Source organism: Lissotriton helveticus, chromosome 9, assembly GCF_964261635.1.
Source record: "Lissotriton helveticus chromosome 9, aLisHel1.1, whole genome shotgun sequence".
In the NCBI taxonomy this organism is placed as follows: domain Eukaryota; kingdom Metazoa; phylum Chordata; class Amphibia; order Caudata; family Salamandridae; genus Lissotriton; species Lissotriton helveticus.
Window position 1 is genome coordinate 935,358,532 of NC_136070.1, and position 22,711 is coordinate 935,381,242.

General features: G+C 43.8%; 1 protein-coding gene across 2 annotated transcripts in view; it reads right to left on the reverse strand.

The window, feature by feature from the left end:
• Positions 1-443: 443 nt before the first annotated feature.
• Positions 444-22,711, reverse strand: part of ABHD14B (abhydrolase domain containing 14B) — a 54,964-nt gene continuing 32,696 nt past the window's right edge. For both annotated transcript variants that reach the window (XM_078661162.1, XM_078661163.1), the window contains exons 3-4: positions 9,585-9,826; positions 444-2,775 (exon numbers count right to left, since the gene is read on the reverse strand). In XM_078661162.1, coding sequence (XP_078517288.1) covers positions 2,593-2,775; positions 9,585-9,826 — 425 coding nt within the window. In that variant the 3' untranslated portion in view covers positions 444-2,592. The remainder of the gene's footprint in view (positions 2,776-9,584; positions 9,827-22,711) is intronic.

Genomic DNA, 22,711 nt, shown 5'->3' on the forward strand with positions numbered 1-22,711 from the left:
GGCCGGTTCCATCCCTTCAATAAGGAGTGGTACACCCCTGCTAGTGACATAATGCCAACCATACCAGTGAGATTCATGCCATACTTTCCATAACAGGGCCCACAAAGTAACTCATGACATTGAACCACCTAGAAACAGGGATACCTGGGGGAATAAAATGATTAGGAAAGCGTGGAATATCATTGTAGTTACCAGGAAAAGGTTTCAATGGCACAATATAAGAATAGTAGAATAAAAAGGACATGTAGCTGGGATATACCATTCTACCCAAATGTCGTATTTTCTGTCCTTCACCTATTTTATACTTAATATTTAAATCCTTTTCTGAAAAGGGAAAAGCGAGCAACAGCCAGGGCACTGTGGTCCACTCATGCATCTAACACAGCTGTAATTGCCCCTGTGTGGGGACACAACATTAACAAAGAACGCCACAAATACAACAGTATGGCGGATAATTTTATTCAACAGTCTTTAAATGAATCATAAAGCAGAGCATGATTTAATAGAGCATGATTGGGTTGATCATCACAACCCAGGCGGTGCAAATTGCTTTTTAAGTATTGTGCCTCCAGGAATACACAATGACATCCTTTGTATATTGCAAGCATTTAATACATAACATGACCATGTTCTTAATGAAATATAGTAGTAAACAGTCGTGTTTTTGGACCCTTACAATTATTAGGGTGAATGCTGCACCAAAGTATTTTCTTTTGGGGCCATCTGATAATTTAGGGAGTTGTCGGGTTCTGTCTCTTAGTAACTAACATGTTTCGTAGGGTGACTTATCTTCAGGATCTCACAAGCCAGTTTGAGTGTTTTGTATAACTCAGTGACTCTCGAAGCCTATAAAGTACTATACAGCATTCCTGATTTTCAATAAATGGGCGTTTATTACGTGACCCAATGACTGTGTACCATGTCAATTTTCACTGGGCCCGCAAGACTTCGCACATCTTAAGGTTAATTTCCTAAGACTGATTTATACAGCACACTCACCGTCCTTGTGTTTTAGGCTTTGGCCAATGTCTTCATTCATGACTCCAGGAATTATATTAATCTTGGGAGGGTGTGCATGATGCAAGGCCTTGAGAATATTTCACAAAAGCATCTCCAAGTTCTATGCAACGATTTTTGGCCATTTGCATTACTACGGATTGGGTCCTTCTTATCGGACTCATTATATTCTTTAAACTCTTGTTGAACTACCTCTTTCACTTCTTTGGTATCTCAAGACTCTCTCAGAGTTTGTTTTTAAGGAGTTCATTTCTTACAAATCTAAATCTAATACCCCTTACTCCATCTATCAGGAACCTCTCTCTTTAGTATTCCTGTTTATTTTGATATGCTGAACATCAAATCCTCTGCAGCATTTGTGCCTGTTTGTTTTAGATGTGTTAATTAACTCCCTAGCGGAACTTCAAATAAAAAGCAAGAGGGAGGGAGACAGTGTGTGCTTGGCTATGCTTGCATCTTTAGAGTTAAGATGAAAATTGATGGCAGCCTCTGGGGAAACCTTTGTTGACTATGATGTCTGCTGTGACATAGCTTCTGGGTAAATCTTGTTAACTACTTGATTCTCCCCATCTTTGCTTCTGTTTTGCGAATAATAAAAGAAGATGAAGTACATTTTTCTTGCTGCCTTGTTTTTTTACACTTGGCAACAATCAATACCACATAACAGAACTTCAAAGTTGATGTTGATGTTGGGGTTATTTATATAGCGCGCTGTCGCTCCAAGGAGCATCCGGGCGCTGCGATTTCATTGCTGGTACGTTGATAAAGTTTAGCTGATTGTAGATGTTCTGTATACAAGGGGATCAGACAAGTGATTTGTAAACTGATTCGGCTAGGCCATAGAGCGGTGAGCGGTGGTGGTGGTAAACCAGAGGACCAAAGTAGCTTCTTCCCCAGTGGCATCCGTAACTAGAACAAGGGCAACTGAGTGAACTGCAGAAGGCTGGGATCCAACTAGCAGGGATAAGACCTATAAACAAAGGTCTGAAGAACCTATAACTGGCTAGCATCCCACTATAATGTGGCAGTAAATTAGCTAGATCTCAGATAGGAGGTGTCCCCGTTGAAATATTTTTTGATTCAGTGCCTTGCTCATGGTGACTTCACCGGATCACCGAAGAGGCTGCTATGGCCAGACCCTTAAACCTTGGCATCCCTCGTGGACGTGTGCGTTGCTTCGGGCCAGAATATCTCAGTTCTCCCACCTTTTTCAGGTCATTGTTCTGTGCCGGCATGAATGGACTTGGATAGCACAGTTCTGTAAACTGGACAAGAACAAAAAGATTGGGTTGCTTGGTTTGGTCATCCATCACACCCCTAAATTCTGGGAATATGTCTGCGCTTGCATGCCTCATTCAACATTGTGTGATTCAGAGGGGAGTCTCATATGCCCCATTCTTTGTAATTCACTGAACTGGCAACTCTCACACCTGTCATCTCAGAGCTGAAATACACAGAGCAAGCAAAGAATCATTAGTAGTAGTCTCTTCTTCAATAACAAATTGTGAGTAGGATGTGATGCAGGACCACAGAATCTAGGAATGTAAGGGTCTGCAGCTGTGCAGCACTGGTTATTCAGTGAAGTGTCTTCAAGAAGTCGAGCAGGCCCTGGTGCCACTCGTCCGGTTTGTCCAGATAGCAGGGATGTCCGGCACCTTTCATTACCATCACCTTGTGGTTAGCCAAGTTCTTCAAATTGTTCAGTGACAATTCCCCCAGTTGAGCATCCTGGTCTCCATATACAATCAAAGTTGGTGTCTGGAAAAAAATAGGGTTCTGTGAAAAATAGAATGTCATCTTTCTAAAGCCAGACTGCAGTCACCCAGATGCTGTACATAACCAATTGCTCCTCTCACTGATGGTTGAGTGCATTATATGTGTAATATACTTACTTATAGACAGAGCTGACCCGTGCCTTTATAGCACCCTGGACAGAAACAATGTTTCGCTCTCAATGACTGTGAATACAAGGAGGAGGCAGCTCTTTTTCACAGGTCAGTCCCTGGCTGGCTACATCAAACCAGCAACTGGCCTCTGAAAACACATCTCTGCACATCACCCAGCTCACCCGAATCACCCAAGCTGGCTGGCTCTAAGTTGTTTGGCGGGAAGGGGGTGTTGATGTGGGTCAGCAGGGGCCTAGAGATAGATGGGAGGCCAAGGTAGGGTGCTCATATAGTGCTAAAAAGAGCAGAGGCAGCATAGTAAAAACAATTAGAAGCACTTGAAACTAATCACTGGAGCCAAAGTTGAGGGGTGTTACTGCTTGGAGGGCCTTTGCGCAGACAGTTCTTTTCGACCCTCTGCAGATTGGTACCCAGGGCCCAGCTGGCCCATGCCAAAAGACGGCCTATAGGGGGTTTCTGCCAGACATCTTCATCCACCAGTCTGCTATTGTGTCTTTCACGTTTTTCTTTTGCCAATTACAGCATACAGCATGTCAGTTCACTTCAGCAATTGCCGAACTTCAATGTGAGTGATGGCCAGGGCTTTAAGTGGACCGGGTCTAGCTGGTACTGAGCATTGGCAGTTTTTTAAAGGGGGCCTCGAAACAGATCTCTATCGGGCTTTGTTTTGTGCCCTCGCACAGGCGGTCCGTTTTTTTGTGGACTGCAGTGACAGCAGGCACATCGATGTGCGCTGCTCACACTGCTCACTTCTTACTAATGGAGAAGTTACAGCAAGACTTCATGCCAGGTGAGCGGTGTAGTAGAAGGAAAATCCTTTAAAGTGAGTCATTTCTCTCTGGATTTCCCTTCGCTTTTTGAAACTCAAGAGCAGCAACATCATCGTGGTGTCACCAGGGCTTTAAGCGGAAGCTTTTTCGATATTATATACAAGCCATAGTTGCTGCTTATTTATTTTATGCAACTAACAACCATTGACAAAGCCAATAGTCCTGAATTGTTGTAGGTATGATATTACTTGCTGTATCATATCTGGATACAATGACAGAAACAACAAAAATACAGGACAGGCAGCACACTATCCTAAGCATAGATTTTTGGCTTACATGTTTTAAGCCACACCCTTAATTACATTGACCACGCCCCTTTAAGAGACCTCCCTCTCCCCCAGTTTTTTCATCCCACATACAGCCCTGGTGATGGAATTCTGCCCTGTCACAAGGAACACACATCCACACTCAAGTAGTTCCCTTAATTATCAGGGATTAATTTGTCTAAAAAAATGTTACCAAATGTTTTAAGACTGACGGAAGCAGCTCCCACAAAAATTACGGTTTGCAAAAACCATAGCAAAAAAACAGATTCGTCAACAGTGGAGGATTGAACCATGCGAAGGCCCGTAGGCAGTCGAAATTTCAGGGCCTCCCTTGTAAATGAAGAAAGCTCGATTGTAAATTTCTTTCAAGATCAATTCAATATTATTTTGATCCGTTATAACGGCCCCTTAAAAGGAGTGGGGCCCATAGGCCGGTGCCTACTTTGCCTATTTGGTAATCCGGGACTGATTTGCAAAGGCAAAAAGCAAGAGGTCACCACAAGACTTTTTCACTCTTACAGCCAAAGTAGTCAGATACACAAAAAACAATCCGCCTAATTTATCACCCTTGATGATGAGAGACAATATTCAACTCCATTTGATGTGAAGCCTTCACGACACGTGAATGACACAATAACTATCAAGAAAGCATTCACCCTGGCAAAGAAATGTAAAGCTTCTTATGAAAGAGCAATACGAATTTCAGCTTACTAACTTATTTTTATTTTGGATTATGCGGTAATGGCAATATTCATCCATTGATTTTACAATCTTTAGTCAATTCATTCGCTTGTAGGTTTAGGACCTCCATTTTGTGGTGCCCTCATGACCTGCTTTGTTTGTTATCCCTTTTAAGCTGGTGCCTGGGGTATCATATCTTGAGGTGAGTGCCTTTACGAAAAGTGGTTTCAACTGCCAACAATGTTACTCAAAAGCTCTGATGCATGCAAGTCAAATGAGGTTATTAGCTTATTCTCCTACGAGTGTAACATTGTGAATTACCCGCGCCATGATAGAGTCAAATGACAGCCGCCCATACAGTTTTGGCATATAAACACAGAGGCAATTGACGGGAAAAATAAGCACTATCATCTGTGAACAACAAGAGTGGCATGCATCCACTGCCAGTTCCCAAAAATTCCATTGGCAGCATAAGTGGCATCATGCGCCCTTTGGGCACTCCTTAAACACCCTAAATGTTCACAGGCACTAAGATCACGACTTCTGATCATGATGAATAAACAGGAAGTGAAATCACTTAATTATAAGGTTAGTAACGTAAAAATAAAGTGGTTCACCAAATAAAATTTTATATTAGCAGGGGCGGCTCCTCTGCTAAGGCGGAGGAGCGTCGCCCCACTGCTCTCAGAGCAGTGGAAAAGGGAAAAATAAATTGATAATAACAAGGTTATCATTTTATTTTTCGTTGCTGCAGGGCTGGGTTAGGGCGGGCGGGTGGGTTGGTGGCACAGGGAGGAGGAGTGGTTCCTGTACTTAAGTGCGCGTGATGGTTTGGCCAGCCATCTTGGGCCAGCCAAACAGTCATGCGCACTTTGCATGTTCCCCAATAGACTGTAATACACAGCCTGGTGTGGAACATGCCCAGGCTCCCTGTCACCGTCTAAGCGCTGACCCACGCCGCTCAGACCAATCACAACACCGCATTGAAGAGTTGTCATTGGCTTAGGGAAGCCTGTGTGCTTTCTGCTTCTTCTGGACTCAGTCTGGAAGAGAAGCAGGGAGACGACGAGGCAAGATGGCAGAGTTTGAAATATTTTTCAATCACCACCCCATTCCCTACCAGATGTCACTGTATATTAGCTACAATGCAGGTGAGAACAGCGACAGTCCCAAGATGCGCCAGGGATACAGCCACAGGGAAATGGCTGAGGCACAGCCTCAACCGCACTTCAGGACCACATAGTGCAAGCACAGAATCAGAGGCACACGCTCATCCTTACATGCCCATGTACAGCCTCACACACCACTAGCCATGTCACATGCTCAGTTACAACTCCAACATGTCAGGTATAGCCCCACACATTGTGAATGCTGCCTTCATATGCTGTGGTGCATAGGAAAAAGGGGGCAGGTGGGCATTTTATAGATTTTAGGCATAACTACATGTATTTTCACCAAATGAGCCTCAAACTGATTTTAACAGATAAGTTCTTCAAACGCCGATTTATGCATACAATTATTTTAAATTGTAAACTCAAACAGGCTTGTGACATTTATGAGGAAGATCTGAAAAAATTGTAATGAACCATAAACCTTTTGCACGGCTAACAAGATTATCAATACAATCTTCATGAAAAATCTTCATGCGATACGAAAAAGTCCATAATGCTCGTAGATTGTGGATTATCTCCAGATGGACATCAGTAGGTCAGGGGCTGTTGCTTTGGCTGCAACGTTTTGACCTGAACTAGACAAACAGATGTAGGGGATGGTCAATGGGTAAATCTCAGCTTTTATGGTGTAAGCAAGTCTTCCATTAAGAGCCTTAACTCCCTTGACGTCAGCGGATGGCATGCTAGTAGGCGCACAAACCAATATGAACTGTTGCCACCAGTCCAGGGATAGGCAGTGCAAGGGGAGGAGAGACACTCTTTCCTGCTAAGGGTTGATTTGCTGGAAACTCATTCTGCAGCAAGGTCCAACATTCTGCTTGGGAGCAACAGTAAAAGCATGCTGAGAAACTTCACTCGACCAGTGGCCTCAGTTTCTTTCAGCGAGGAAGGGAGACAGGCGGTTGGCAATGTGGATATGAAGCAAATGAGCTAGTTGTGGTAAGAAGAGACATTGAAGGAGAAGGTGGCTGAATAGCTTAAGTTTCTGGGATAATGATGAGACCAAATGGTCCAGAGTTCAGGAGGCTGATAATATAAGAAATGCCAGACGGATAGATTCATTACATGAGCCACCCTGAAGCTCTATTTCTGTGTCTCAGAGTGGAGGACTCTAGTCCCCACATTAAGATAGGGTGGGCGCCAAGCTTCAAGCAAACTGAAATCAATAATATGGCAATCCTGATTAAAAGTCCTTTGGGTGGACTTCAGGTTTCTATAAATACCTAGTATCGACTGGCAACATATTAAGATGGGATATTGTGAGAATGGAAAAATTGAATGCGGGGTGCCCCAATACCACTAAGAAAAGTCATGGGTGACTGACAATGCCCAGTACTGAGAATATAAGATGTACCTTAGGTGCGGTTTCCCAAAGATCCTTCCTCCTCAAACTCGAGGTCAGAGTAGCGCTTAATATGCATGAGGCGGGAGATGGAATAAGCGATTGGCGGCACAGCCATTTTCGTTTGCTGAAAATAAGCCACTGAGGAGTCAAATGTTCCTTACTTCTAAGCTGACTATTTCAGTTTATGGTGCTACACATATCACATGCTAACCAACCCTCTTACCGACATCGCTGCATGTAGGTGATTTAAAAAATGCAGAGAAAAACACGGGGGGATAGGTTTTATTAGGCCTTGAAAGTCATTTGTGAACAAGCTACTACATTTTTGAATTATATAATATATTAAATGTATTCAAAGTAAACTGTTGCCCATAAGAATCATCGCATCTTGATTCATCTTTGGCAGGGTGACATTTTACATTAGAATTAAGTAACTTAATTACAAACTACACAATCACTGATTGAAGCAGCTTTTATATAAGAAAATAATTCATCAAACTTGAAACCTCAGTGCTTAGCTTGGATAAAGCTCTCCACATGGACAACATTCCCACTTCCCCCTAACTCAGGAGGATATGTAAAGTTCACCTTGTAGGTGTTGGCCATGCCACTGGGATCCCAAACTGCACTGCTTCAACCTATAACTTGTCGGCCCAAACCGATGGGCTCATTGAAACCATACAATCCAGTGCCCTGATCCCAGGCTGCACTACTCTGGAAAGTAATGCCTGGCGCTCAGTTAGCAGGACTCTCCTCAACCTGCCCACTAATTCGCTCTCTATGGTCCTCATTTTTTTTTCTTGGGTTTTCTGCTTTGGCTTTCTACTCCATTCTGTTAGAATCTATCCTATTGCCTACTGGCAGTTCAAACCACTGGACCATATAGTAGAAGAAATACATGTTTTCATACCTTTCTCTAGTTCTTATCCACCACATGAAGCTCAGTTCAAGCCACAGAGACACGCCAATCCATCCAGAACATATTTAAAAGCACGACAATCCTACATTGGCCTTCCAAGCTCTGACCAGAACCAGAGGGGAAGGTCTTAACCGGTCTGCAAAATTGTGAAACCTATTTTTCGACGGCTTTCTGGGAGATTATTCCAAATTTGAACCTCCCGGTGGGCATTAAAATATTTACCGTGGCACCAGACTATATCATGTCGCTCTTGCATGAAAAAGCTCAGGTGCAACATCTACAGCCATACCACACATCGTGTAACACCAGAAAAAGAGAGGGACAACTCTCTTCTAAGTGATGGAGCAGCAATTAACCATGACACCTCAATCAGACCCGTGTCAAGTTGCCTCTGGTCACTACTACCAAGTCAGTGAGAACTAGAGAATTCAGAAAAGAGTAAGGACTGATAATGCATTTGTTTCTAGCCAAACACTGACATTTTTGATGCACCATGAGACGAGCCCTATCTTATGTATGTAGGATGACAAAAATACATTATTAAAATTACATTTTACCTCTCAACCTGTAATGAAAAAGAAAAACATACCTGTCAAGAGGAACTCTGAAAAGTAACTGAGCAGCAAAGAGGAACTTCATGCACTGATAGTAGGAAAAGGAGCAATAGAAGCAGGCCTGGAAAAATGCATCAAATGTGAAAAGGAAGACATTTAGAGAAATGGAGATTTACATTGCGAAAAAAGGGAGATGCAGGGAGTGGGAAGAAGAATAATGATTAGGATCAGGAAGATAAGTGCCGAGCAAGGTCTTTTTCCTGTTCCTAGCAGATTACATATTTTCCTAGTCTTAACCATCTTTTCCAACCAAGGCGCTAAACTTTTACCCTACCAATGGCCTGCTTCTCCTGCCACCACCCATCTTCCCCGGCCTCATATCTGCCTTACAGTCAATGGCATATCTGACTTTCTCTAGTCTGTTCATCAGAGATTAATCTAGGTCTCCGACACCAACCTATTCCCATTTCCACTAATGAGCTCAACAACTACCATGTTCTTCCACGGCTATCCTGCTTTCGTGGCGCTACTGTGGTCCTGCACTCCATACTGTTCCTCTCCAACTACCAGGAGCCATCTCACATCCATTGGCCTATCCAGCTACCAGTGATCTGTAAGACAGAAGCATTTGATCTACTGCCATGTGCTTCACACTAGTGCCATGAGCCAATCTTATTGCCTCAAGGCCTAGCCACTCTTCTGTGTCCATGCCACAAGATTATCCTACAGTCTGTAGACCACTGCACTTCCACTAGTCTGCTCCCATACAACTAGCCTATATTAATGCCACTGGCCACTACTCGCCATGGACACCTTTGCCCTCTCTCTTGCTAGCCTCCTTTCACCGACTCCGCTGCCCCGTCCCCACCTGATGAGAACAATATTTTGCGTACTTTCACTGCTGCGTACTCCTCCGCCGTGAATTTGTCGGTACAGATGGGTGCCACAGGGATATAGGCCTTCACCATCTCACCATGCTGCATGAGGAAGGGGAGCGAATACATGCCGCTGAGAGACGGGCTGATCACCACAGCTGGGCCTAGCTTCAGCGCTTCGGAGACGCCCTTTAGGAAACTGCCTGGAGCGGGCTGCCCGACAGGAGCTGGGGCTGATGCTTGCTTAGAATTGCCCAAACCTGAAAAACAAATGAGGTGACACTGCAGTAAAGAATTTTTCTAATTTAAATGTGAATTATAGAACTATAAATACTACAAAAATAAACACTATTGGGCAAGTAATAGGACTTACATGGTGCACTTTACTGTGGATTTTTCCATACTTTATCACCCCTCAAGTGAACAATAACACCGTCTGACACCCAATCTAAAATCCTGGTACAGCAGCCTAGCAAATATTCACAGGTTATAACTCAATTCAAAGACCAACATCAGAACTTAACAAAACTCATTATAGAACTGGACTAGTAGTGCTGTAAACTGAAAATATGTATTCTGGAATCCCACAACTTGGGGTAAAGGGAAGACAGCAGAAAGGAGGTGAAAGTCACTAGAAGCAGAATCTGACAGTTCATTCAAAATTAAAATTTTAAAAAACATGTCAACAGGGAGAAACGCAAAAGTAAATATGTGATTGCTTATATGCTTATAGGTCAAAAACAGACTGCATTTTTAACAAATGTGTTATAATATACTGTTATGGTACATTCTTACTCTTTTTACTCAATCTTTCGTTAATCTAAGGTTGCTAAAAAGGGTTTCTTTTGCCATTAATATAGGCTTATTAATAAGTGCTATATGAATGGTTATCATTGTAATTGCTAATATAGACAGATATTATCTGAGTTTCTTACAGTGCATGCATATTTCATACATACAGACCTTGAAAAGCTCAAAACCCTAACTCCAAATAATAGTTCGGGCACATGAACTTGCGGATTCGCAAGCGGAGTTTGCTTCCTCCGTGGCATTGACGTGAAGGTGCTAGGCTCCAGCTAGATCCTAGCCAGCGAGAGACTCTAACAGAAAGAGTGCTGATGGCCTTTCAAAGGAGGCATTTGTTTTGGCATCAGAAGGAACTTAAAGTAAGAGATCATCTTCACTTCATGCAGGTTGTTGTGCTAAACATGGAAGCAGAAAATGTGAGGTGCCACGTCGCCACTGAATCTGTCCGTGTCTGTATACTGCACAGTGACAAAGCCAGCAGGTGTAAGAGTTCAGTCCAGATCAGGCTCAATAACAGTTGCAGGATCCGGTACCCCAGTGGATTGCCCTCATTATCAGAACTGGTGACTAAAGTTTCAGCTAGTAGAAAGTGCATCTTTTCAGAGTCCTCATCACTGCTGCTTTTCCATTCACTGTTAGAAGTTAACCAAATTCTACTAAATTGGTTTAGGGTGCGTCCAGGGACATCGAGGGACTATAGCATCACTCACATCAATAACAGTGCAGGTTCTGGGATTCAAGTGACTCTCCTTCATTTTAAACACTGGTAATTACACTTTTGGGTAGCAGAAAGGGTATATTTTCAAATTCTTCATCACTTCTACTTTTCCATTCACACTGAATGGCTACAGGGCCCTCGGAGGTCAACCAGATTCCAAAAATGGGTTATGGGCTTGTCCAATGATATTCAGTGACTGTAGCACCACTCAGTGGACGCCCAATATCCCAAAGCGCTCACTCCAGCTTTCCAGAGGTATTCAGTGGCTAGATTGACCTCCACTGAACAGAAGAATATCCCTCTCTCTTGAGAAGGGGTGCTATTAAAATTGAATTAATGTTCTGTTACTAAGTGCCTACACGGAATATTATATTACATTGCCCAGTTACACTGTGAAGGGAAAATGATCAGTTACTGTAAAACTATCAGGTTGTGGTGATGCATCCTTAAAAATATTAGCAATTTATGAAATCTGCTAAATCACAAATTATGATCATTCATGGGAAACAAAATTAAACATTTACATACAAGGTACAGTTAATGGATACTAATGGAAAGAAAACAGCATCCACCTTGGATTGGAGTGCTGACTACCATTTTGAAAATCCCAGTCAATGGGAATCCAGTTCAAGTGGAAACTAAAAAAAGAATCTGAGGATGAAGCTGCACTGGTCTCTGTCAGTATGAAGTAATGAATGCTCAAAAGCTGTTTGGTTATATATTAAATAGTCCTTCAATTTAAATAGGTACTGAAAAAAAGATTGCCATCAATTAACTTATAATAGGGAATGAGTAATATTTTGTGTGGTAACTCAATGAATATATTGACTGAAGATTGAACATGGAGAGGTTTGGGTACTTATCCTCTTGAGAATAGCAGTTGTAGGAGTTCGCTGTTATAATGGCAACATTTCTCCTCCAACATGTCATGCGATGATCACAGTCCTTGACGTATCACAATTGTGCTGTGCATTAAAGGACATTCCCACTTGACTTTTGACAATTCTCGGCTGCTGAATGTTGGGCTATTGTCGGTTTTGAGGACTTCAGGTATCCCTCATGTTGCATACATTTCATCTAACGCCGGTATGACGACTCCTGCACTGGTCGATACAAGTGAAATTACCTGATGGAATCTAGTGTATTTGTACATGACAAGAAGTATGTACTTTTCCTTATGACTATGGGTCAAAGAAATCAGCAGCCACATTTTGCTATGCTTCATCTGGGAGTTGTAACATCTGTAGAGTAGGTGGGCTTGCGGTGCTGCTTACTACTTGACATTGTTGGCAGGTCAGCAGTGTTTCTTCCACAAGTTCGTCCAGGCTTTGGAACCATGCCCACTCTTGTAAGCTTGTTTAGTGACTACTATTCCTCAATGTTTTTGACGAGTCAGATCACCAATCTGTTTCTTAACAGTGCTGTAACCACAAGAGAGCACGTTTAGGTGTTGAGAAATCATCTTTTGTCTGCTGAAAGGCACTCAGCTCTTATTTGTCTTCTTCGACCAGGATGTTGTCACTTGCTTTATTCTATTCTCCTCTTGACTTCTTTTAGGGTCGAGCCAAGGTGCATGTTGCCTTGGATTGTCCTGAGAGACACAGACAGTGGTGTCACTTGACCAATGATGAATCAGAAGCACTCTTTGGTTGCTCAGGAATTGCTGAGAGTGGTAGCCGAAAAGGCATCAATATTGACTAGTTCTCTTGGGTTCGCTGTATCTCCAGCCTGCGGCAAATCCACTCCTATGGTTCTGAGATCCAGGATCTCGGATTAGACGTTCTAGGTTTCAGTAACATTAGAGGTCCATCAATCACTTCAGTTGTGGTTTATTCAGGACAATCTGGGAAGAGGTCCTCCACTGAATCTGACTCCACCCAAAATAGAAACAACCGTTGCCAGTGGTTTAGGATGAGGGGGCGATCTTGGATGGTAGATCAGCTCGGGCCTGTGGAGTCCAGAGAAGAGAAAAAATTGAGGGAGTTGCATGTGGTTCACTTGGCATTACTGCACTTTGCTCCTCCAATGAAAGATTCGAATGTGCAGACCAGACCCAGCAATGGGATGGTCCAGTCATATCCAAACATGACCAGGGGACCAAAGTGAAAAGTTTGTCGAATTTGGCTCAGGAGATCTGTTTATGGTCAGTGGAGAATCTCCTATCTCTTAAGTACTGTCTTGGAGAATGGGCCCATGGAGCATCTGAGCAGGAGTTTTCCCTTGTCTGTGTCCTTCCCTATTGCACCAGGTGACTCAGAGGTTTAGGACTCCTTAGCTCAATCTCTTTGCATTTAGGGAGAATGCCTCTTTTGCCCAAGTTCTGTTCTCAGACTCCAAACCCGAGAGTTTGGGGGATAAATGCTCTGTCCATTCTGTGGTCCCGGGGCCTTCTGAATTCTATTCCCCTATCACTCTAATTCCAAACGTTCCCAAAAATTCCAGGAGTTTCATACAGATGCTTTCTTGTTAGTTGAATGTAGGACTCATTGTCCATGGTTTCTTGTCTTCCTCTGATATTCTGTCCAACCACATCAGATTGTTCCAATGTTATCATTTCCACTCAGAGTTCCTCAACTTCGAGATTCCTCCCTGGTCCATATTTCATCTAGGGGTATGGAAGCATTATGTTGTTCTCCAGAGAATAGTGTTCAGTGCTCAGAAATCCAGATGTCCTTCAATTTTAAAACATAACTCACATAACTGGAAGAAGTTTGAGAAATGGAGTGCATAAAAAGGTTTGAAATCTTGCTATGAACCAACAAAAATGTGGGAATTTTTTAACGATTATTTTTTCATTGGCTCAGTAGTTTCTACTTTATACATCTAGTAGGCAGCGATATGTGGAACCTACTTCTGGACTAGGTGCAAGAGTATTAAGAGGTTTATCTTCATACAGACCACTTGTTCCTTGGTCTGTATGAAGAGAAACCTTCAGATTTTCTTCAACCACTGAATTCTGTTGACCTCAAATTCCTATGGTATTAAGTTTTGTTTTAGTAGCAGTCACTATGGGAAAAACTGGTACAATCGGAGCTCTTGAGCAGAAAACCTTTCTACTTGTTAACTTTGGATACCCGAGAAGCATCCTGTTTTTTACTTCTGTTTTTGTGCAGTGTCCTGCTTTCCTGTAGGTGCCCAGTGCAATATTGTGCTGTATATGTGTTCCTTGCTTCAGTCTCACCTTTCTTTCTACTGATGCTTTTTATTCCCATGTACTGATGTTGGCTGGGTGGTTTGGGGTTAACTAGGGATAACACAACACACATTGTATCAGAAGTCATTCGGCCCTTTATTTTTCTTAGCATCACACTTTGCTCTTCATCAGAAGTCTTTTAATAGTTCCTTTTAGCAGGTTTCGTACGAAGTTAGTCAGCAAAGGGATCCATAATTACGTGGCAATGTATTATCCCTCTGGTCTTTCCTTTTTGATGGAAGAGTTCCCTCAGGAAGTAAAGCACAGGCGAGTTCATTACTCTAGAGCAGTGTTTCCCAAACTGTGGTCCGCGGACCCCCAGGGGTCCCAGACGCATTCCCAGGGGGTCCGCAGGCAGCAGTTTTAAAAGCACTGCAAAGTATCTAGTTTAATTAGCAGTTTTCAAAGAACAATAAAAGTGTCAAGATAACACCAGTGATTAATGTCCCTTCTGGAGAGACATGAGAGTGTTGTCCAGTGGCAGCTTTGACTTGTCTAATGTAGCACAGAGGGTTAATATGCCTACTGCAAAGAACAGTGTACCATGCATTTTATAAAACAGTATTTTATATGCTTAGGTCAGTGGGTTCCTGCTTTTGTCAGAGAGATTCTTGTGTTACAGTGCAGTTCATAAGTGACAATCGTAATCTAGCACAGTGACCTATAAACTGTAATCAAACAGCTGCTTGCAAACTGCAAGGTACAAGTTGGTTACTTATGTTTATTACCAGTCTTTAATTATCCTGATGCTGCTAAAAAGGTTTATTTTGGTGGAAATTCATTTTTATTGTTAAAGTCTATGGTAACCACTTTGTTATGTTCTGAATCCTGAGTTTGTGCTTCTCCAGACCAAGCACTCTTTAAAAATGCCTACAAGTATGAATGATATATGAATGCTACACCTTGTAGTCAGTCCCCTTTGCCTTATGTAATATTTTCTATACACTGATTTACACATATGATTCACTGTCTCTATATGTGTGTGATGTAAAGTGCTCTGACATCCTACAATGGTATTAGAGATGCTATACAAAATGAAATACACATGACAGAGGGGCTATGGAGAGATGAGAAACACTGTTGGAGGGTGATAGTGGGGGAATCATTGAAGAAACCCCAGAAAGATTGTCGTATTCTTGTGCATAGTCAGGTCTTCATTTACTATTCTTCAAAAGCTAATACAATTCAAGATATAATGATAAATGTGTTGTAGACTGCACCATTGTTTCCAAATTTTGTTGGAGGGAGAGCCTCGCAAAGCCCCCTTTGTAGTGATCAGGCTCACTCACTGCACATGGTGTGCACTGTATGGGGACTGGTCTGAAATCATTTGCCAGGGCTGCTTTGGGTTTCCAGTCTGGCCCTGGCAGGAGCAGGAGCCTCGTACTGCGGAATAAAACCAACCATTGAAAAGTTAGTAAAGGAGATGCAGCACCAACCTTCCCATCAACTTTTTTCGTTTTCTTAAACATTTTTTCAATATAAAATACAACAGAAGTGGCGGAGAGTGTCGTTAGCATCCTTGGCTTAACAACACACTTCGCCACTTCAGAAACGCAGAGCTGCACCATATTTACAAGAATATGGTGCAGCCCTGTGTTTCCCATGCGCTGGTGCTACACTTAACAGGGGAAGATTGTTTATGTACAGGAAGGTCCCCCTTCCTGCACATAAACAATCTTGAAATGTTGTTTTGTCACTTCTATGTGTGCTGCTTAATGCAGCACACATGGAAGTTACAAAATGTAATTTTTGTTTTAAAGATTGTTGATGTGCAGGAAGGGTCACCTTCCTGAACATAAACAATTTAAGACGTTTTGCAAAAACGAGGAGAAATGAAGCATTTCTCCTTGTTTCGCCAAGTTAAGACCAGGTTTTCCCTGGTCTTAATTTTGGCGCTGCCTCCCATTTACGCTGCCCTTGTAAATAGGGGACAGCATCAAAATCAATGGGTGTTGCAGTGGAAACGCCCACGGCAACACCTACTGCCCACCCCTTTCACACTAAGCATTGGGTGAAAGGGGGTCTTATTTACAAGGCACCGTCAAGCCACGTTAAGTGGCTTAACGTTGCCTTGTAAATAAGGCGAAGCCCCTATCGCCACGGGATCGTCTCAAAAAGTGATGTTCCCATGCTGATAGGGGCTTGGAAATATGCTCCTAAAATCATTAGTAATACGAATTACTGTTTTAATGTTTCATATTTAAATCCTACAAATTGCTTGGGGGTCCCCTGCTTCCAGTGGTGACTCAATGGGGGTCCTCAGGAGTCAAAAGTTTGGGAACCACTGCTCTAGAGCACATACAATTATCCTTTTATTCTTTTGCCTAATTCATATCCCCGTCATTCCCTTCTTTCCCATCTTATTATTAGCAGGTTAGCTTTTTGTACCCGTTTTTCTTCCATAGTTTAAGTTCTGGAGCGGCCTCATCATGGAACTCTCCTAGATGGATCTTCCTTCCATTCTTCTCTGTAGTAGTTTTCCTCTCAATTAGGAGGGGAAAAGGGGTAAACAAAGAAAATCCAACCAAACACATGTGGTGTAACTAACAAAGAGAAAAACAACAAATTCCTCAATTGTAGACGTCTCTACAGGCTTTTTTTCTCTTGTATTATTTCTACTGTGGCGCACAGCTATTGTCCTTTACACTGTGCAATATCACATCCCTCACTCCCTCTATAATTTTGGTGTTTTTTTATTCCCTGCGTTGTAGGAGCTGGCACAGACCACCGCACAATGTCAAGTAAGTTCCTGGCTTTTTCTCCATCATGTTCTGTCACCCCATATCCATCACACCGGAATTCTATGTTTACCCTGATGGGCTTCTGATAATACATATTTGTTGAGTTTGAAGTAGTTCCCTTTATTTATTTATAAAGTTTTATATAGCGCAAACTTGACCCAAGAGGGTATCAGAGCGCTTTACATTTAGGATTGTTGCATTTAAAGTTACATCAGTTACAAGACCATAGTAAGGTACAGTACACATAAACATTGTTGCAAGAATTCGTAGGAGGCAGGGGAGGAAGGAATAATAGTGGGGAGACGAGGAGGAACTGTGCCCAATGTCCGGCTGGGTAGGTAACAGTCAAGGGGTAAACCAGGGCCAATTTCCTCATTAGCTGTCTAGCAGCTCCACCGGGCATCAGCCATATTGCTCAGGTATCAGCGTTCAGGAAAACCAGTTTTGAGTTTATTTGATTTGAGAAGTTTATATAGCGCTGGCTAGACCCGGAGGTATCAGAGCGTTATACCAGAGGAACATTGCGTTACAAGTGGTATCAGTTAAAATAGCGTAGTAAGGTACAGTAAACAAACAACGAGGTTGAGAGAATTTGTGAGAAAGGAGGGGAGGGGAAGGAGCCATGGCAGGGAGACGAGGTGGACTGTGACTAATGTCCTGCTGGGTAGGTGACGGTGTTGGGGTAAACCAGGGCCAATCTCCTCATTAGCTGTCTTGCAACTCCACCGGGCATCAGCCATGTTGCTCAGGTCTCAGCGTTTGGGATAAAACATTTTGAATAGATACATAGGCTACAGTAACAGAGTCAGGTAGTAGAAGCGCATGTCCCCAAAATTGTCATGTAGAGCACCAGTCAATCTGAATGTTTCCTTGTTCAGATTTACTGTTCTGACCTTGCTGTGAATTCCTGTGTTATTCAGTGTACCAGCAGGGCATTAGTTGTTCATGTGCCTGCTGGGTACATTCTTGAATTCCTTGTTCATATCGGTTTACAGTGTGACCTTTGGCTTGATCCCTGTTCTAATAAAAACAAGCATTTACAATGCAACGGTTTTGCCTTTGCAAAAGTTAGAGCTATTGGCATTGTAAATGACAACTTTTTTATTTATGTGTTGGTTTTGAAAACAGATAAATAAATGGCATTGTCATTTTCAATGGCAATAGCTTAATCTCTCGCAAATGCCACACACACACCCATTGAGAGCCCCCCCACACGCACACAGAGCCCTCCCCCACACACCCACACAGAGCCCCCCCCACACACCCACACAGAGCCCCCCCACACACACAAGGACACAGAGCCCCCCCACACACCCACACAGAGCCCCACCCACACAGAGCCCCCCCCCAACACAGAGCCCCCCCACACACATCCACACAGAGGACCCCCACACACCCACACAGAGGCCCCCCCACACACCCACAGAGCCCCCCACACTGCGAGCCCCCCCACACACCCACACAGAGCACCCCCACACTGCGAGCCCCACAAAGCACATATTACTTTAACTATTTGAGGAGATAATAGGTGCAGTAACAGCAAATTTCACAGCGCCTTATTCTGGGACAATCTTACCAACAACTGAAAGACCTGAGGGGCATTTTTTTGTTGCTTTCTTAACGGCCCATTATTACAATTACTGAGCACTTTACTAACCTGGGTCATCAAAACTAGTAGCAGAGCTCAATTTATCCCGGTTATTGCAGTTGATGGGGCAGCTGGATACCACCGTCCTGCGTACCTTGCCACGTGCCTGCTAGTTGAGTGTAGACTTTTCTACTTGTACCTATTGGTCGTCTGCCTCCTTGACTTGTGGCTGCTACATTACCCATCTGCACTTTCATAGCACAGCAGTGACACTTAAGTCCCAAAGTCTTACGGTAGGTGGAACCTGCTCTGGTGCTACCTTTTTGAAAGTGAAATTGTTTGCACACCTACCCCACCTATTGCAGCGATGCCACGCCAGTAGTGACCCTTCTTCGCAATAAAACACACAAATAGGAGGTTTGCACGGCCCCCCTCCGTTTGGCCGTCAGACCTGTGTGCAAGCTGCTGCCAGATGCACTTCCTGTGGCTGAAGGGTCGGTGTGCCGGCTGCATCGGGCTCCCATCTCTTCACGTGCAGCAGGGCAGGCATTGATTGCATTGGTCATCTTTCCCTGGAGAGGATGCCAGTGGTAAGCCTTGTGGAAAGCCCCACGCACAAGCGTTTTCTGTGTTGAAACTGTGTATGCGACTTGTTACCCATCGTCTTTCACCTTATCGGCCGCTGATGCTCTCTTGGTATATTTTTTCTCCAGGCCGTGCCGGACGGGCCTCTCGCAGTCAGTTCAGGCCAGGCGGTGCTGCTTGCCAGCATCCTCTCGGGATGTGTTTTTTTATTTTTTTTGCGACAGCGTCAAGGTTTTCTTTGTAAGGCTGTGTTTGAGTTTCAGCATTCCTGCGATAACGACGAGGATGCGTGTATGGGGGGGGGAGAGGGTTGGGGGTTTGTCGTCTGTCAGGGATGCATCACAAAGTAAAGCTGGCGACCAGTGAACCTTATACAAAACAATTCTCCAACCTGCGTAAACACCAAAATAAAATGTTTGAAAAGGTGGGAATTAGGCAGGCGCCTTGCAACATTTTCCAACTTGATTCGTGCATTTCTGAGCAGCTTAAGCCTGCTCTTGCGGCCTGTATTGCTTAATGGCATCCTGTCTGGAATGCAGAGCTTGTCCCTGCCACTCAAAATGCTGGGATTGCTGAATTTAACTCCTATTTGCCTGCACACAAGACTCCGAGAGTGCGAAGCAAGCCTATGCTGCAGATAGCCACAGGTTGCTTGCATGCCTGTCTTTGTTGAGGGCGGGTAGCGGGTGTTTGTTGTGTTGTTGCATAATGCAGTTGGGTATTAATCACTTTTAATTGTCGGTCACCTCATTCTGCTCCTCTGCTCGGGCCCATCATTGTGGGCGGACCAGCTACCAGGGATTAAGTATTTCTGCAGGCGTTCCGGAAACGTGTCTTTACTCTGCCTACTTTAGTGGTTTGGCAAATAGGGTTTAAGACCGTCAAATGTGAAGCCAAGCCATGTGACCGGTCATAAGAGCAAGGAAAGACACGGAAGCGGGGGGGGCGGGAAAGACACGGAAGCGGCAGGGGGGACGGGAAAGACACGGACAGGGGGGGGCGGGAGGATCACGGCGCACACGCACTTTTATAAACAAAATGCGCCTTACCTGATCGCCTCGTGGGAACTCGAATCTCGCAGCCAACTCCAACAACAGACACTTGAAAAAGACGAAAACAAGCCGACTCAAAAAAAAAAAAATAACACACACCCTCCGCCGCGATGACAATCCGTAGTGGGTGGAGAGGGAAAAAATCGCGGGAACGCCCCCGAATCTGGTCCGGCCTTGACGGACAGATCCGGCTCCCAATGGCTAGCCTCCATTTATGGAGCTAGCCAATGGGAGGAGGGGGCGAGGAGGGGGCGGATACCCGACCCCACAGAGAAACATAAGGATTTTGCTAGCGCATGCGTACTTCGTACGCATTGCCAAGCAAAACCTAAAAAGGGAAACACTTCTGTTGTTGCGCCCTGGTCCTTGGGAGTCTGACCTGTTGCAGTGCTGTTGTCAGTTTCTGTCCACCTTACAGCAAGTACAGCCGGCCCCTAACTATGACTTGACTTGTATGACTGTTGTGAAGACCAACCTACTGGTGTTAATCCCAAAGGGTTTTCCTGAGCTTCTAAGAGACATCTTATCATATACCAGCACATCAAACCCTGTTCTTGTCAGTCTCCTGTCTCTTCTTGTCCTTGCTTACAGTCGTCTCTTGTCTGCTGTAGTTCTCTAACCACAGTTACACTTTGAGTGGCCCGGTATTTACCTTGCCATGTCATCTTGCCAGGTATTCGCTTTGGAATCGCCCATCCATGCCTTCACTCCATGATAGAAACTCTTCAGTTTCTCCCCATCCACTCTGACACTTCAGCAGGCTCACTGTTGCCCCCTTCTCCAGATGTTTAGTGTGCCAGCAGTTCGAGATATTAAAAGTTTGGTCTCGAATTCTTGCTGAGATTGCAGAGGAATTTTAACACTACTGTCTTTCTCACAGCTTTCTGTGACAGATGTTCACTCTCCGGGCAAGGAGAAGTGGGTATTAGTTTGAAATTCTTGCACCTCAGGAAACATAATGACTGGAAGTAGAAAAAGACACCATTTGTGAATCTAACAAAAATGTGGGGGTCCCTACAGGGGGCACCTTTTTTGCATCTCAATTGACTTCAGATTCCTTTTGTATTACAGTTGGAGAATGGATCTACTAGCGACTGCTACAGACGCGTTGCTTTGGAATGAACTGAATTATGCTTTACTCCAGGTTGCAATGGCGACATTTAACATCAGGATACCAAGAGGTCCAATTTGTTTTGGCCTGCCCAATGTGGAGGACCCAGATATGGTTTCCAGTACTTCTGGATCTATGATGCCATGATCCTTCTGTTGAATCTTTTGGAGAGTCTACATGACCCTTTGGTGGAGCAGAAAGAGTCTCCTGCACTTGGTAGCTTCCTTGAGTCACTGACAGTTGCCAGCGCTTTCTTCAACAGTAACCAGACCACACTCAGGCGCTATAATGCTACATGCAGTAGATGGTCACACTAGTGTTGGGAATGGGACACTGACCACCTGAGAGGACAATATTACCTATAACTTACATGTTCTGGCTCTTTTGGCATAGAAGTGTCAACAGTTACAGCTCAGCTATTTCAGGTGGGCATCTTCTGATAATTGATCATCCAGTTGGTGAGCAACCTTTGGTGACTAAAGGTTTGAGGTTCGTAAGGCTCACTGTTCCCCGCAGAACCCAGGTTTCTTGCCCTATGTATGTTGTTTTGAATTTTCGAGTCTTGGCTAAGAAGACCCTCGTCTAGAAAGTAGCTTTCAGCCCAGCGAACAAAGCTCCTGCAGCTAGCATCTTGTCAAAGAGGGCCCAGGCATCAAGCCTTTCATTTAACAAGTAGGTGTTTTAAACCAGAAACTGACTCTTTCACCCTATCAAGAAAAATGAAAGCAAGCACAAGGAGTGTGATTTACTCTTCCTTGATAATGAACCTGGTGTTATCCATTTTTTGTGCACTGATGAGTGAGTGACTAGAGAGTTAAAGTCTTCTCCGGCCGGTTGCCAATTTCTGTCTGGAAAAGGTTCGTCAGAGTATCTCCACCTAAATCAGTTAGCTGGGTTAGATGGAGGCAAGGCAGGCAGTGATGCTTCGCGTTTCAGTGACAATTCTGTCAGAGGTGCTATGGCATTTAAATTTTCCTTGTTGGGGGAGGGGAGGGGCTGCTAGGTTGGAAGACAGTATGAGAACTGAAGACTGCTCATCTGATGATACTTGTAAACGTTTAAACTTGAAATGGATGAGTGAAGTATTTTTCTATTTTTTTTATTTATAAAGTTTTATACAGAGCGAACATGGCCCTGTCAGGTATGAGAGCACTTTACAATTAGGATAGGTGAGGTATAGGAGTGGGAAAGGACAAGCATTACTTAAATATGTTTAACACGAACAAGCTCAGTGTATCTCAATTAGGGTAGGACGGATACAGTACAGGGAGAAGAACATTCGATTCATATATGAGCATAGCAGCAGGTCGTTGGGATATACAGGTGCACACCAATACAGTAATCAAT